The following is a 16442-nucleotide window of genomic DNA, read 5'->3' as shown; positions in this document are numbered from 1 at the left end:
AGGGACTATATTTTGCTTTAACATAACACACAAGAGCTCCAACCTTAGTAAATGATAAGACAAGAATGCTCATTTACCACTGAATTTGAACAAAGTCAAATACTCAATAAGCTAAATGGGCATAACTGATATCTTAACTGGTGGGGAAAAACAGACTTTAATTTGTTTCTGCTAACTTCACTTTGTAAGTCAATGCTAATGTTTCGGTATTGCCATAGTATATAAGCAAATAGTCCAACTACTCTACTGTTTTATTTCTGATCAGAAGCTAAGGAGGTAGGGGTGAGCAAGAAATGATGCAGCGTTGTGTCACCTGCCAAACACAAAAGTTACTTTCTTTCAATAGCGGGGGCCAATTACTGTTTGAGAAACTAAACACTGCGTATCGTAGCTTAGGAGAAAGTTGTGTAACTTAATGCATCTCTTCCTAGAAACTCTGTCAACATGGCTATGGTATCAGAATTTCTGAAACAGGCATGGTTCATTGAAAATCAGGAGCAGCAATGTATTGTAAGTATTACCACCTTATTTTCAAGTACTTTTAGAAGTGGTTTAAAGGCATAGGCCACCTAACATCTTTCATATACTCAAAGGGAGGAAAAAAAATGGCAAAATTGCAGCAGATTAATACTGAAACCAAGTTTTATTGAGGTATATAATCAACTGTAATCTAATAACATAGTAAGTCTGCTATCAGATGAAAAATTACTCTTATTTGCACATATCAATCTACTTATAAATTCCTAGGCAGAACTAGTTATGGTAATGAAATTGTAATTTCCAGTAACCAATCACTGATTCACTGAATTTGTCCTCTTTAAAGTAGTAATCTGATGCACAGGTATGTGAATGTGCAAAAACATGTTCAGATGATGTACGTGAGTGAAAAAGGGATTCTTAGGCTGAGGTACAAGAAGCCATGAGTTGGAGTTCAGGAATGTAAAGGAGGAACTAAAGTCACTAGTATATGTCCTGGTTTTCATGTCGTGTGTCATGCTTATGGTGGAAAGAGTCCTGACATGTAACAGAACATCTCAGACTATCAGTACAGATACTTAGAAAGGAGGCTTACGGTGGTGAGGAGGGAAGAGTTATTGCACTGGCATGATGTTGAGAGTCTCTGTGGCAGTTAAGTTGATTAACAAATTGCTGAAATTACTGTCAGCAAAGGTAAAGCAATACACTATGAAGTCGCAGGAGATCCTGAAAGAACTTTCATCTTGAAAAAAAATTGAATACATGGAGGAAATGTCAGTAAATAAAACTTTCCACCTTAGAGCTTTGTGGATTTTGTAAGTTTGACTCCACAACACTCTCTGCATGAGCTTTTGGCTCCACCATCCTGTCCCCCTTGCACTACCGGTGTCCTGAGTCATTCTGGCTTGTGGTGGTTACAAAGAGTTTTTTATTGCCAGGGTGTAGGTTTGTCATGGAAACTAGTATACAAAGATTCCTTTGTTAGTTTATCACACAAGTCACAGTGATTTTTTCAAAATTATGCAAGATACTTCGTCAAGTATTAAGTCCCTCTGCTCTCTTAAAACTCCTGGTGATATAATTGTGTAGGGAGATGAATATTTAATTATCAGATGTTAGAAGTATACAAAATTCTACAAAGAATGCTGCATGTAAAAAGTATACGTGAGATAATATTTCTCTTTTGCTATTAGCAGCAGATTTAAAAAAAAAAATAACTGAGTTGTAACAAGAGAAAGAATATTGATGATTTTGAAAAAATTAGCTAAACAACTGTTTGGTTGTTTTTTTTTTTTTTTTTTTTTTTTTTGTTTGTTTGTTTGTTTGTGTTTGTTTGTTTGTTTGTTTTTCATTTGTTTTTTTTTTTTTAAATAAAAAAATCTCACCATATATCACTCCACTGGAAATTTTGTTTAAATATTGCATCTGAGAATCTTGGGGCATTTTAAGGCTTCTGTAAAAGGTTAGGTAGTGCTTTTGGGTTATAGTAACTTGATTAGCCATGTTGCTGACTTAGGGCAAACCATGTAATCTGTCATGTAATGGAATTCATTACCCTTGCTTATTCCCAGAGCCCTTTAGATGTTGACTAAGGAGTGTCTATCTAGGAGTGGATTCACCAAAGGCAAGCCGTAGATAATGCCTGTGAAGAAAGTGTAGGTTACATCTCAAGTTTCAAAGAAGTTGCGTAACTGTCCTCCACTTCCTCATAGGATTAGGCTTGAACTCTTCTCCAAGATCTTGCATACAATAAGTGCTTGTAACATGTGACTCAGCTGAGAAGTCAATGGGATGCATAACAAATTTGCATAAGATGAGCGAAATAATTAGTAGCACTTTACTGGCAGTGCCTGTATGATTTAATTATGGGTCTAAAGCCTTCACAATTTGGAAATAATTGCCTGACATGACAGAAGTATTTTCCTGTGGAATCCAGCTTACTTTGAGAAATAGGGTGCCTAACACAACATATAAAGTACTTTCTGGTTAATATCAGAGGTATCCATTACTGAGACTGTTAAGTTCCCTGTAGTTACAAAACTGTGTGTGTTCTTTAATAGTCCTGTAAGAGGCAGTCCTAAATAGATGGGTTTTTTGGACATCTAAAACTGCTTCTTTTGGAAAATATTCTTAGAAATGAGCATTTTTTTTCTTTTTTTTTTTTCCCCCCTCTGCAGAAGACTTCAAAAGGTGGCCATGTACATTCATACCCTACCTTTGATGCATCAGCTGATGTTGTTGCTTTGGACAAAGCTATTACTGTAAAGGGTAAGAAATATTTGACCTGCTATGTTAGGAGTCTTCCTAAAGGAAATTTTGGGAATAGCACTGAATAAAATACCAGAGGAAGAAACAATTGAAAGTAAGAGAGGTGCCTCTGCTCTTGAAAGCTTGGCAGTACATCATATTACGCCACTTGGTAAAGAATCTCAGCTCTTTGATACCTTGATGTTGTATGACAGTTTCAGACGTTAATACTACTTTAAAGTTTTTTCATATGTTGAAGGAATGTTTATAAAAATTTGATTTCTAGGGAATGAAAAAATATTGTAACATATCATACTAATACTGTTTTTATTTGATTTCCATAAAATCCCTTCAAGAAGCAGTGAATATGCTGAAAATATAATGTATGCATCCATCTTACTTCTCTTTTTAATTAAATGCACATTTGACACTTTGCCTGTACATTGAAATATTTTTCAAATTGAGATTAAATGAGTATTCTGTCTGATTTTATTTTAGTTATTCTGTAGTCTAAGTTCTGCACTGAGAACACTTTAAGACTTTCTGTAAGAAATCATGGAAACATAGGTTTCTGTATTCTTGGTTTCTTCACTACATCAGTAATTGTAAATCAATGAATGATTGCAGTTTTTCCTTTGGTTAAACGTCAGTGTGTCAAGAAATCAAAACATGATGTAAAGCAAATAGTAATAATAAAAAAAAAATTATTTGGCTGAAAGGCGTACTAGAGACCTCTATAATATTTCCAATATTTTAGACATTATTTTTGTTTGGTGACTCATAGGTGTGGATGAAGCCACCATTATTGATATCTTGACTAAAAGAACAAATGCTCAGCGTCAGCAGATCAAAACTGCCTATCAGCAAGCTAAAGGAAAGGTAAAGTATGTTGAAGCCAAGCTTAAATTCACACCCAGAATATGAGTTTTACTTCTGGTTCAGATGGTACAGCTTTGCATTCATAAGACAAAAAGTTACAGCCTTCTGCCTTCTATGGTTTATGAAAACCGTGACAGAATGATAATGCCCTGAAACTATATTGCCAGTGCTGGACCTTTGTATTGGGTGGTCACTGTTTTGAATAAAAAGAGAAATTTTGAAATTCTGACTTTCACTTTTTGAATACCCTAGAGATCCTTTGAATCACTAAATCAATAGGAGAGATCTCTCTGCCACCCAGGAGGTGGTCTGCTGAAAGAAAGTGAAGGATGGACAAGGGGACTTGGAGGCATATCTATGAATATTTAACTTCAGATAGAATATTAAATAGGGTAGGAAAGTTGGAGGACCATAATGCTGTTCTACAAGTATATCAACAGTAGTACGGGGATTGGTGTACTGGAAGCAGTGTTCTTTTGCCTCAGAGTGGTACAACTGTTAGTCCCTCGTACTGAGAAACTTGGAAATTGCTGCTTGTTTCTGGAAAAGGCTTTAATTTCTGTTACTTTTCTGTATTACATATTTTCTTCAGTTGAACTTGTAATTCTAAATTGAAATTACAATTCCACCGTTGTCATACCAGAGTTACTAAATGTTTACTCCCTGGAAATTTATTCCTTTGAGTGTAGCTTTTAAAGTCCAATTTAGAACAAAAATCTAATGTCTTGTTTTAGCCTGGATTTCCTGTTTCTGTTCAGGAAACCTTACTTATGATTTTCACAACCGTCACCGCCTTCTGAGGAGGTTCTATCCTTGCAATTATATTTTTTAAAGACCTGAATTAAAATATAGTTTAAACACACATGAGGGCTAATACTGTTATATTATTAGATTTCCTGATTCCTGGCATACTATTGAAAGCAAGCATAACTAACTATGGACATAGTACTTGTTTCTGAAATAGTCTTCTTGGCTTAGTTATCCTGATAAAGCAGGTTGATCTCACAGCTACAGTCTGGACATATACTTGATAGAAAGCAGGACTGTAACTAGATAATGTACCAAAAGAGAGTTTTGAGCATTTGCAGACAGGAGGCAAAATAAACCTGATTGTGATTTGGGTTTAGTTATTGTTGTTTGGTTGGTGGTTTTTTTTTTTTTTTTTTTTTTTTTTTTTTTTTTCTCTTGTTTTGGTGTTTTGAGGTTTGAGGGGGGTGTGTTTGTTTGTTTGAAATTTTGATCAAATTAGAATGTAGGCCAAATCTTACCTTTAGGATTTCTTGTTTTGTGCAGAGATATTACACCAAGTCCACAGAATTTTCACTGCAAATTCTGTATCCTTTATGCAATAAATGGATGAATTAAATCCTTATAAGCAACTCAGTCATAATCATAATGACAATATAATATTATCTCTCTTAAAAAACAAGCAGTCTATCTTCTGACACTGTAAATGTGTGAATATAGCTAAACTGCAGTGTGTGAAAGCACTCTTGAAAACCTACTAAAAAACCCTGACACTTTGACTACCATAAAGGTAAAAATTAAATTAAATTAATTAAATTAAATGAAAAATTTCAAGTAGCTCTCCATATTTTTTTCTAGTAGTTAAAGGAATGATATGGATTAAGATTCCTCAGACATTAACTTTTGGACACTAACTGAACAGCATTTTTTTACAATTCACTAGCTTGATGTGTTTCTTGTTCTTCATATCACAGAGTCTGGAAGAAGCCTTGAAAAAAGTTCTGAAGAGCCACCTGGAAGATGTTGTTGTAGCTCTGCTCAAAACTCCAGCTCAGTTTGATGCTGAAGAATTAAGAGCCTCTATGAAGGTAATACAAAAGTTTCTGAAAAACCATCTTTCTTAGAGAGCATAAATCATTATCGTGGTCTGTAAATGGCAATAGATGGAGATTTCAAAACTTTTTTATTGTCTTTATTTTAACCCCATCTTGTAAGATATATCTATACAGGTAATCCAGATTCTGAGAACAAGACCCAGCAATTTACACTGAATTTCAAGGCTGGAGGAGATTTTTTTATGAGAACGAACTCTTTCTGAGTTCCGAAAACTGATTGCTGATACAGTGGCAGAAAACCATAGTGTTTACATACATATTTATGTAAGCAAAAACAAAAAGAGAAGGGACTATTTTTATTCACAAATTTCACATTCCTATCTACTATGTGCCCTGCTTGATCCCTCTAGAACTTGTTTTGGGTACCAGTGATATCAAATGTGACAAAAAAAATTAATTCTTAAAGAGATGAAATCACAATATTGTATGGTAATACTATGGTTTTGTTTTTACTTTTTTCTTCCATGTGGTGCCTTCAAAGCCATGATTTTCATCTTATATCTGTTCCAAATTTTAAGTTTTCTGTATCAAATAACAGCTTTAAAAATTCAATCACTTTTTCAGGGGCTTGGAACTGATGAAGATACCTTAATTGAGATTCTAGCCTCAAGAAACAACAGAGAGATCAGAGAAATCAGTAGATACTACAAAGAAGGTAATTCAGAGCAAAAAAGAAGTATTAATGGTATAACTCAGTAGCAGAGGCATTACAGTCAGAGCCCACCTCACTTCTCAGTATGAAATGCTGAGATGACACTGTAGGAAGCAAGTGGAGTTTCACATAAGATTGAAAGAGTTTCAGGGAAGGGAGGTTATATTCACATTTCCTGATGTATGCAGATCCCAAGAGAACTTTAGCAGTAGGAACAGCCAGTGAGCTAAAGGGGGGAAGTATTTGAAGAGGTAACTAAAATGTAATGTGGCATCTCTCATGTATGTAGAGTTTACTGCAGTTAGTGTTGTTTTATTAAATTACAGTTTCTGAGATTATAGACTAACTTTCCCAAAAGTCTTCTAATCAAATAGTGTCAATTAGAAGACCAAATTCAAAGTTTGATTCTTTCAGAAGAGTTTTGTGAATAAGTTCAGTGCTGATATGAACAACCAGAAACCATGATGAGAAACAAATAGCTCAGAAAAAGTTTCAAGCTGTTTTTGTACTTCAAAAGCAAAGGCCTAAGACAGTGCCACCCATAATACCTTAGAGAAGGACTTTTTCAGCAGATTTTGGGTTTAGCCTCCAATATCTCAGGGGATAAAGGACATGTTACAAATATACCCTTTCTCTTGAAGCTAAATGAAAGAAAGTATGAAAACTGCATTTCTAGTAGGGCCTATTTAAATGGAAAATAAAGAAAAGGCTGAAAAAAAAATCATAGAAACATAAAATGGTTTGGGTTGGAAGGAACCTTTAAGGATGATATAGATGATATAGTCAACATAGCTGATAACTCTCAAAGAAACTATGATTCCTTTTTCTTTCAATTTCAGTGCTGAAGAGAGATCTCACACAAGACATTATCTCGGACACATCTGGGGACTTTCAGAAGGCTTTGGTTGCTCTAGCCAAAGTATGCTGCGCTTAAGCATTTTTAGTGACTTTATCCAAAAGAAAGAATTAATGTTGTTAAGACTATTTTAAAGAAAGTCATGGAATAAATAAGGATCTAGGTCATATTTATTTCCTCGGTTTATAGTTTACTTGCATATCTTAGACTGTATGTAATTCTACTTAAAACAAGCTATAATGAAATTTTATCTCAAATGCATATTAAAAAACCAGTGATATTTATTATTGTTTATCAGTCATGTTTTTAAGACTTCGTGGCAACTGTAAGGACATCAAAAAATAACAGACATAATGTCATATCAATTGACTAGAAATAGAAAAAGAAGAAATGTTGACACTTACAGAAATAAGTCTTCTGTCTTGCTATTAAGATATGTTTCTAGTAGTTAGATAACGGTACATGGTGAAGGAGCTAACAAATGGTCAAAGTGTTTTGTGAATTTATGTTCAAAAGCAGATGAGTTTAAACACTGAAGCTGCCTAATAGAAAAGATCCTTATAAAATGTATAAATATTTGATTCCAACATTGTTGAGCATATATATGTATATATATGAAGCTTGTACATGCACACAGGATTATTTTTTGATACATCTATATGCATGGGTTTGATTTTCAGTTTTTGTTTTCAAATCAGCTTGAAAGGATTCTGTTAAATAGTTATCAGCAAGAAATTCATAGCTTCTAAGCCTGTAACTTGACATTAAGAGACAATACTTCCTGTGGATTTTAATGTAGGACTTCAGAAAAAGAGTTGCTGGTGATTTCAGAAATGTGAGCTTTGACTAATCACAAATACCACAGTTTATTCAGAGAATAATTGACATAACTGTATCTATCTGAATTTATGTATTATGCAGAAAATGGTGGGAGAGAATTCTAAAATGCTGAGTTTTAGTGAACTAATGAGTGTGAGTACAACTGAAATTTTATTTATTTATTTATGTAGGGTGACCGATGTGAAAGTTCTCATGTGAATGACGAGCTTGCTGACAATGATGCCAGGGTAAGATCAAACTTAGCACTCTGCAGAGCCTCTTCATCTAACTTCAGATTACAAACTCTGGCTGTGAATGTTGTACCTGAATCTTATGCATTTCAGACCTAACACAGATTTGTATACTATGTAGCAATCTTTTCTAAGAAGATATACTATTTTACAAAGTTCATAGAAACTTGACTATCTGAAGGAAATTAGATCTTCATCCTAATAACTAGCTTCAGAAACATTTCTGCAACACCTCTTGTAGTTAATGTATAAAGTGCAGACCATTTGAATTAATGGTCAGCAACTGGAGAAATTAAACACAATCTTCCTTTTGTTTGTAATAGTTATTAAACTAGAGGGACAAGGGTGTACTCATGTATGTACAGAACCAACTACGATATCCTGACCACTGTGAGCTCAGTATTATGTTAGCTATAGCTGTTGCTTTACAATGAAGAACCTTTTAAAATTATTGGGTGAACCTCACAGTCATTTTCTGAATAATTCCAAAACAAATCACAAATCTTTCCTTTATTTCTCTGAACATAAGTGTGACTAATTTTGTTAAAATCTTGGTAAATGCTAGCAGTTTTTCCTGAGTTTTCACCTGTAAAGGCTTATATCATTGTTACAATCTAAATGTAGATTTGCTTTAAACTGATTTTTTTTAAAAATCCAACCAAGAAAAGGCTGTTTAGCAATACTGCATTTATTCTTGCTACACAAGGAGTCCAGTTTTGTCACCAGCCCTGGGTGAAAGGCCAGTAAATAAATACTCTGTCTGAGCTCAAAAGTTCAATATTATTTATTATGGGGCAGAGACAAGGCAGTTAAATCTTCTTTGAGGATGCTTGGAGCCCTTATATTATTACTTCTAGAGAGGTTTGAGTAGGTGAAGAAAGTGAAGGAGACAGATTTGGTTCTTACTTTCCATTAAAGTCACTCCTGGAGAGACAAGAAGTATTTGGTACGTGGATTTCTCCTTCATATGTACCCAGTTAATATCAGAGATAATTTTGTTTGTCTGAAGAAAGCCTACCAGTCCTAAACTCCTCTGCAGACTGTAAATATATCATGATATATGAAAAAAATTCTTAATTCAAGTATGTAATATGCCCAAGAGAGCTAGATGGTGATTGTAAAATGCCTGAATGTATGTTTTATAGCTGCATAGTGTTCTCTAGGTGCTATTATAACACAGATGAAGTATGAAGTATTACTTGATAGAGCTAGAGTTAGATTGAGGTTCTGTAGAGTTTTGTTATGGTTTCTGCCAAGCGCTAGAGTTCATAACTAATAAACAATGGACCACCTCTGACTGTTAGCCTCAGAAGTACAGTATTTCTGTTTGAGTTTTACTGTACTGATGTTAACTTTACTACTTTATTTTCTTTATGGCAGGCCTTGTATGAAGCAGGAGAGAGAAGGAAAGGAACAGATGTTAATGTGTTTGTTACTGTTCTTACTACAAGAAGCTACCCACATCTCCGCAGGGGTATGTGTGATGAAACTTTGTGCTTCACTGGAATGGTATTTTGAACATGACCTGCTCATAAACTCGGGCAAGATGTCAATTACAGAGACATGACTCTGACTGCTACAAAGGTCTTTGCAGTTGAACACATCCTTGCTGACAAAGGGTGTACCCCCTTCAAACTGGCATCTTGGCTGTTCTTTCCATTCTAGTGATAAGCAATATGTTTTAGGTTGTTAACAAAACTATTACCATGAAGACTCACAGGGCTAGTGATCACAAGGCCAAAGGATCAGCGTGGCAGGAGTTCTGAATGCTTCCCAGCACGGTCTTGCTCCTCAGCCAGTTTGCCCTGGATAGAGGGTAATCACCTAATGTCATAGGCTCCTATGGAGTTATTGGACCAGCTCTATCCCTGCCAATGGGAGAATGAACCCTATTATCCTAACAAAGTCCCATTTGTTATGCAGTAAGGGCAGAATAAGACAAAGGCATTGCAGGGAGAGTAGAGTATTTTCATCACTATTCACTGATTTTTCTTCCTTTATTCAGTCTTTCAGAAGTACACCAAATACAGCAAGCATGACATGAACAAGGTACTGGATTTGGAACTGAAAGGTGATATTGAGAACTGCCTGACTGCTCTTGGTAAGTGGTTCTGCAGATTGCAAGCTACTATATATGCTGACCACATGAAAACCTGCCTTTTATGTCTGCCATAATTAGTCTGATAGGAGACCATTTTGAGTTTACCTTGCTTCATTGAGAAACTCACTAACCCTGCTTCATTGAGAAACTTACTAAATAATACTTTGGAAAGTCTGGTCTGAAAATAGTAATTTAATTGAGTTATTTAAAGTCAGTTAAAGTTGATGAATGAGTAGAAATACCTCTCCTGAAATGCAGAAAGGTCTTTTAAAGACAACAGATGTGCCATCAACATAGGAAGATCTTTACAGGAAGTCAATATGTCAAAAAGAGCTGTCAGAATAGGCATGATTTATATCAAAAATACAATAGTTTTAAATACAAATAGTTTTTCTTCAAAAAAAATCAAACCCATGCTTTTCTAAACTTTGCTTTTCAAAGACTTTTACAATATATTATTAGTAAAATTAAAACAATTTTCCTTCTGTGGTTTTGTTCAAGAAAATACTCTTCTAAGAATCGTGGTAAAGGTGTATATTAAGACCCTTAACATTACTGTTCCTCATGAACAATAAGGTGAGGCAGTGACTCACTTAAATCATTCTTATTACTAGAGCAGGGATGGAATCAGGAGCCAGATACTCATCTTGTTATCAGCTTTTATACCACAGTCTTGGTACTTGGAATGGGAGTGTAAGTCCCATCAGATCCCTCTTCATATCAAAAGTGGAAGGCAAGTACTTAGTATAACCTGATTTACAAAACATCAGATCACAACCTCCAGATCTGCTGTAGATGGCACAAATATACATTTTTCTTTTTGGGAGCAGCAAATTCTTTCATAATTTTGTGGCAGCAAACTAGGGAGTGCAGTCTTGTCTTTACAGTAACTATTGTCCCCTGACTGAATTGCTTTCTGAATAGATAGAGGAAAGGAGCTCTTACTTATATATTTTGAAGAAAGTTAGCAAAGAAGTAGATCAATAGGGTATGCTGGTAGGAACACTTAGATTTCTTCTAAAGTGTTTTCTTTCCAGACTTTTGCCTTTTGTTACTTGTTGCATGTATAATGACAGATGTGACTTTTTCTCATTGTTTTGTTACAGTGAAGTGTGCCACAAGCAAGCCAGCTTTCTTTGCTGAAAAATTGCACTTGGCAATGAAGGTAACCTTGAGAAAGAACTTATTTTTGTAAACATGGAGTGCTTTATAAGCTGAAAAATAACAAGCTAGCTAGAGCTTTCTAAGCCCTTTTCATGATAAAAAAGGACTTCAGAAGGAAATTCAGTGTATTTCTCTCTTTCTGTTCCTTCCATTGAAACTTCTGATTGTCTTTCCACAGGAAGAGCTGTACTCCAGGGTGTTCAGGAAGGCATTTGTCCATCCACACATGTACATTTTACTCTAGACAGTGACAGGAAGCTAACTGGAACTTTTCTTATTTATGTAACCACAAAAATATTAGTGAAAAGTAAATAGGAAAAGCAATTACGGATCTGGACAAGAACCTAGTAGAAGCCTAATATTTGACAAGGCATCCATGATTCTTTTGGCAAATTTGTAATCTGATTTGAGTAAGGTACTAGAGATACTCAAACAATCTACTATGCACATATCTTCATAACTCTGGTGACTTGGTTAGGAGGAGTACATGAAAAATTGAGTGAAACATTATGAAAATACTGTTCATTGAACTGTTAAAAAAATAGTTTCAAAAGGCAATGAAGTTTGTCTTTGGTGTCTAGCAGTCTAGCATGCACAGTGAATGTCTTTTTTTTTAAGAAACAACTAAAAGAAACACATTTAAAAAAAAAAAAAAAAAAAAAAGCAAGGGTGGTGGTAGCCTATTAGCCTGTCAGGAGTGAATTGTGCTCATAGGAAACAGAAGGGTGATGTGAGAGGACTACACGCATAAAAGATGTTAAAGGAATAGGATGTGGGCTCTGTTCACCCACAAAGAAGTCTGATGGGTTAACAAATAGAACCTGAATGTAAAATGTTTCAATGACACAAGTAGCCTCTTTTCTTTCTTTTATCTTCGTTTTTTTTTAATTATCTTTTTTTCTTTTTCACTTTTTCATTTTTCTTTTTCCTACTTATTTGCTTTTTTTCACTCTTTTCTTCTTATTGTTTTTTTCTTTTCACAGGGGTTTGGGACACGGCACAAAGAGCTCATTAGAATCATGGTTTCACGCCATGAAGTGGATATGAATGAGATCAAAGGCTATTACAAAACACTGTATGGCATCTCTCTCCGCCAAGCCATTATGGTAGGTTTTCTCTCAGGTGATGTATGAAATGCAAAACAACTGGATGATTTTGGAAGTTCAATAAGTATTTGTTAGTTCTCCTGCTCCTCAGTTACCAGTTCATCCTGAGTTACTCATTGTAGATGAGTAACTCATATTCCAAATGATACACATGCTGCTAGAACTAATTAATTTTTGGGGACAATGTTTTTGTCATGAAAGCATTAGGCATTTCTTAGTAGTGGTACATGTCTCAGGATACCATCTTATAGTACAAGCCAAGAACTGAATGGAGATGACAGTATCCCCACGTTCTTGTACTTGCGCAGGAAAAGTGGAGATGATTGTACTTTATGGGATATATTTGATGTAACAGGCTATTGTTTTCTAGTATTTTAGGTACTCCTGCAAATATCTTGTTAGCTTCACACATTTATTAGGCCTGCTTTCCAGGTGACTTAGATAAAGGAATAAACTAACAAAAATATCTTCTTAAAAGGAACACACCACCCAATGTGTTTTCTAGAAAATTTAAACCAGCAAGGGACTTCTGAAATCCTGGGAAAACAAAACATGCAAAGCAGCTTTGTGGAGGCTACTAGACAAATTAAAAAAAAAAAAAAAAAAAAATAAATCTTAACTGGAGTAGAAACACAGTCTCTACATGTATCAAAATCCCTTTTTGATTTTTATTGGTGTCTGCTACTTTTTCAGATAGGTGTCATAATCACATTTATTCTTCCCTGATGAGTGTGTGTGATCTCTAATTTGGTATCACATTATGACGTTCCAAAATGCTGACTGCACCCAAACAGCCTGAGGCATAGCTTGGCTGTACTAAACAATTCATATGTCTCTGCAAAGTAGATTCAATTTTGTGAAAACAGTGTATAATAGTTACACTACATACTTAATGTACATTATTTCTTTCTTTCAAAGCTGAAAGAAATAAATTCACCATAAGTGATCCTATGGTGAATCTAATATGATGGTACTATTAGCCTGCTTTTGAGGTAACTACAGAAACAATGTGTATAGTGTTTTGATATGAAGGAACACTGTACATCACTGTTCAAGGAAAGCATCTTCACCCAAAAAAAGCTTAAGCTCCTAGATGGACAGAAATCTTCATGTTTTCCTTCTTTATTTATGTCATGAGACCTCCCAGGGTTTTTATTGGCTTTTCCTACCTCTGCTCCACCCTGTGTTTATTTCTAGGTCAGAGAAATAACTTCAGTGAGGGTACTGAGTTGAAGATCATTCTGTGGCTAACACATATATGCTATAAACTGATTATTTCTTTTAGGTGAAGGACTGATGTTTGGCTCATCTATATTAAACGCTTACTGAAATTTATTTCACTTGAGGCCATTATCCTAACAACTGTGTTTTCTTGTATTTAAATTGACAGGATGAACTCAAAGGGGATTATGAAAACATCCTGGTGGCTTTATGTGGAAGTGATAACTAAGTTTCATGTTCCTGAAATGCACTCAAGACCTGTTGTTGAAGGTCTTTATATTTGCCTCTGCTGTCTATATGAAATAGAGGCTTTACACAGTGAGGTTTCTCTTCAATGGTATTTAGTCCATATGTGTTATGTTGCGAATCTGTAGCCTAGAACATACTTTTTCCAGTATCTTTATTCTGAATAGCATTGAAATATCTTTCTGCCATTATTTATCCCAAGTTGAAGAATGCCCTCAAGGTTCTATTTGCTTGATTAATTATGAAAAAAGTAAAGTTTTCCTTTATGCTAAGCAAATAAACTTTTTAAAAATAAAATTAACCCATGTGGAACTTTTAATGTCCTCTGTTGGTTTTCTGTGTTAATTTCAAATTGTCTCCTTAGAGTGCATGAGAGAAAAATCATTAAATAACTCAAATTATAACAAAAAATGTGGCAATATGAGGAGGTACATCTAAGCCTATAACTTTTCATTTCAATTCTACTAGGGTTTATGTAAGACAGATGTAAGAAGAACAATGAAAGATAACTTGTTAAAAAGACACCAATATAAAAAAGCTAATGACATCTCTGTCTGGTGTGTTTTCATTTAAATTCCATAATAATAAATCTATTATATTTGGTAGATATTAAAAATAAATAAATAAATTGGAAAAAATCTCTTCATAGCCCACCTAAGACTTTTATTATTTGCCTGATCAGTTGTATAATGTTTTCATATTCTCTCCAAAGTGAAAAAAACTGCTATCACTACCTCTGTTGTGGTCAGTGTTCATGCTTTGCATTACTGTCTGGATTGTGCCAGATGCTGTATAAATGAGTTAATTATAGCCCTCAGGTGTACTGATGGAATTAAGCATTATTTGTTGGTTCTTCATTACATGCAAACACTGCTGGTCTTTGTTATGGCAGCCTCCAATTACACATTTGAAAAACAACATCTTAAATTATTGGGAAAACAAAGGTCATCTTGGCTAATTTGCATTAAACGTTGCAGGCTTTGTGTTGGTATGGTCTAGGATGACACAACTAGGTGTCTAGAAAGGAGAAGTTTTACTCTAGAGGAAGGATTGACGTTGCTAGAGCTGGAGAGAAGGTTCCCATGTGCCTTCCACAGGGCCAAGATTTATGTACCCCAATTATTTTCCAAGATCTATTATTCCTACCCTACCACAGTTTACTTTGTGGAAGAGAGAGATTCTAAGAAGTTTGTGGGACATATTCAAAATAGTAATCAATTAAAACAGAAAAACAAGCAAATAAGGAGACATATGCACAGACCACATGCTGTGGGATCTGTTTGATCTAAAGGCAAGCTTCAGAGAGAACCAAACCACCCTTTATGTCTTGAGTGTGATACTAACAAAATACATCTTTTCTTAAGAGGCGAAAGTCAGGAGAATGCCATACCCCAATCCTTTAGTCCATACAATGATGAGTTGGAAAGATGAATTGTGATAGTAAAAGTTGATTGGAAGGAAATTGACTTTCTGAATATCAGAAATCCCTTGCATCCTTTCTCACTAAAGAAAACACATAGAAGCGGATGATTATTTGCATCTGTGGTTTCCTTTTGAACTTGTGGTGATGATCATGTATGTTTTGATTATATGCATATAAATATACCTGGACCTGTGCAAAGTGTTTGACACTGTTCCACACAGCATCCTGGTCTCTAAATTGGAAAGACAAGGATTTGATGGATGGACCACTCAGTGGATGAGGAATTGGCTGGATGGAGTCAGAGTTGCAGTTCAACGCTTGATAACCAAATGGAGACAAGTAAGGAGTGGTCCTTAGGGATCAGTACTGGAACTGGTGCTGTTTAACAGCTTTGTCAGTGACATAGGCAGTAGAATTGAGTGCTCCCTCAACAAGTCTGTAGATGACACCAAGCTGTGTGGTACAGACGACATGCTGAAGGGATGGGATGCCATCCAGAGGGACTTTGACAAGCTTGAGAGGTGGGCCAATGCCAGTCAAGCCTCAACAAGTTAAAATGCAAGGTCCTGCACTTGGGCTGGGGCAATCCCAAGTACAAATGCAGGCTGTACAATGAATAGATTGAGAGCAGTCCTGAGGAGAAAGATTTGGTGGTGCTAGCTGACGAAAAGCTCAACATGAGCCAACAATGTGAGAGTGCAGCCCTGAAAGCCAACCATCAAAAGAAGTGTGACCAGCAGGTGGAGGAAAGTGATGCTCCGCCTCTACTCTGCTCTCAAGAGACCCCTCTTGGAGCCTCCAACACAAGAATGATATCAACCACTTGGAGCAGGCCCAGGGAAGGGCCACAAAAATGATCCAAGGTCTGACACCCTTCTCCTATGAGGATAAGCCAAGAGAGCTGGCGTTTATCAACCTGGAGAAGAGAAGGCTCCAGGGAGAGCTTATGGTGGCCTTCCAGTGTCTGAAGGGGACCTACAAGAGAGCTGGGGAGTGACTTTTTACAAGGTCTTGTAGTGGTAGGAAGAGGTGTAACAGCATCACACAGGAAGAGGATTGATTTTGATTAAATGTGCGTTGGGTCTGGCCAAGCTGATTTCCCCATGGCAGTCCTCCTGGTGCAGAGCTGCTGTGTGTG

At 35.7% G+C, this 16442-nt stretch overlaps 1 protein-coding gene across 1 annotated transcript; it reads left to right on the top strand.

Annotated features, from left to right (window-relative positions):
- Positions 1 to 435: 435 nt before the first annotated feature.
- Positions 436 to 14180, top strand: ANXA1 (annexin A1). Its single transcript, XM_008946396.1, has 12 exons — positions 436 to 510; positions 2655 to 2745; positions 3509 to 3603; positions 5325 to 5438; positions 6030 to 6120; positions 6957 to 7036; positions 7984 to 8040; positions 9424 to 9517; positions 10049 to 10144; positions 11251 to 11309; positions 12292 to 12414; positions 13805 to 14180. Exons 1-12 carry the CDS (start codon positions 445 to 447, stop codon positions 13862 to 13864), a joined length of 1026 nt encoding a protein of 341 aa, XP_008944644.1. The 5' UTR covers positions 436 to 444; the 3' UTR covers positions 13865 to 14180.
- The last annotated feature ends 2262 nt before the right edge of the window (positions 14181 to 16442 follow it).

This window comes from Merops nubicus, unplaced genomic scaffold (assembly GCF_000691845.1).
Source record: "Merops nubicus isolate BGI_N331 unplaced genomic scaffold, ASM69184v1 scaffold6428, whole genome shotgun sequence".
Lineage (NCBI taxonomy): Eukaryota > Metazoa > Chordata > Aves > Coraciiformes > Meropidae > Merops > Merops nubicus.
Note: the sequence above shows the minus strand (reverse complement) of the source record. Positions and strands in the feature narration are given on the sequence as shown.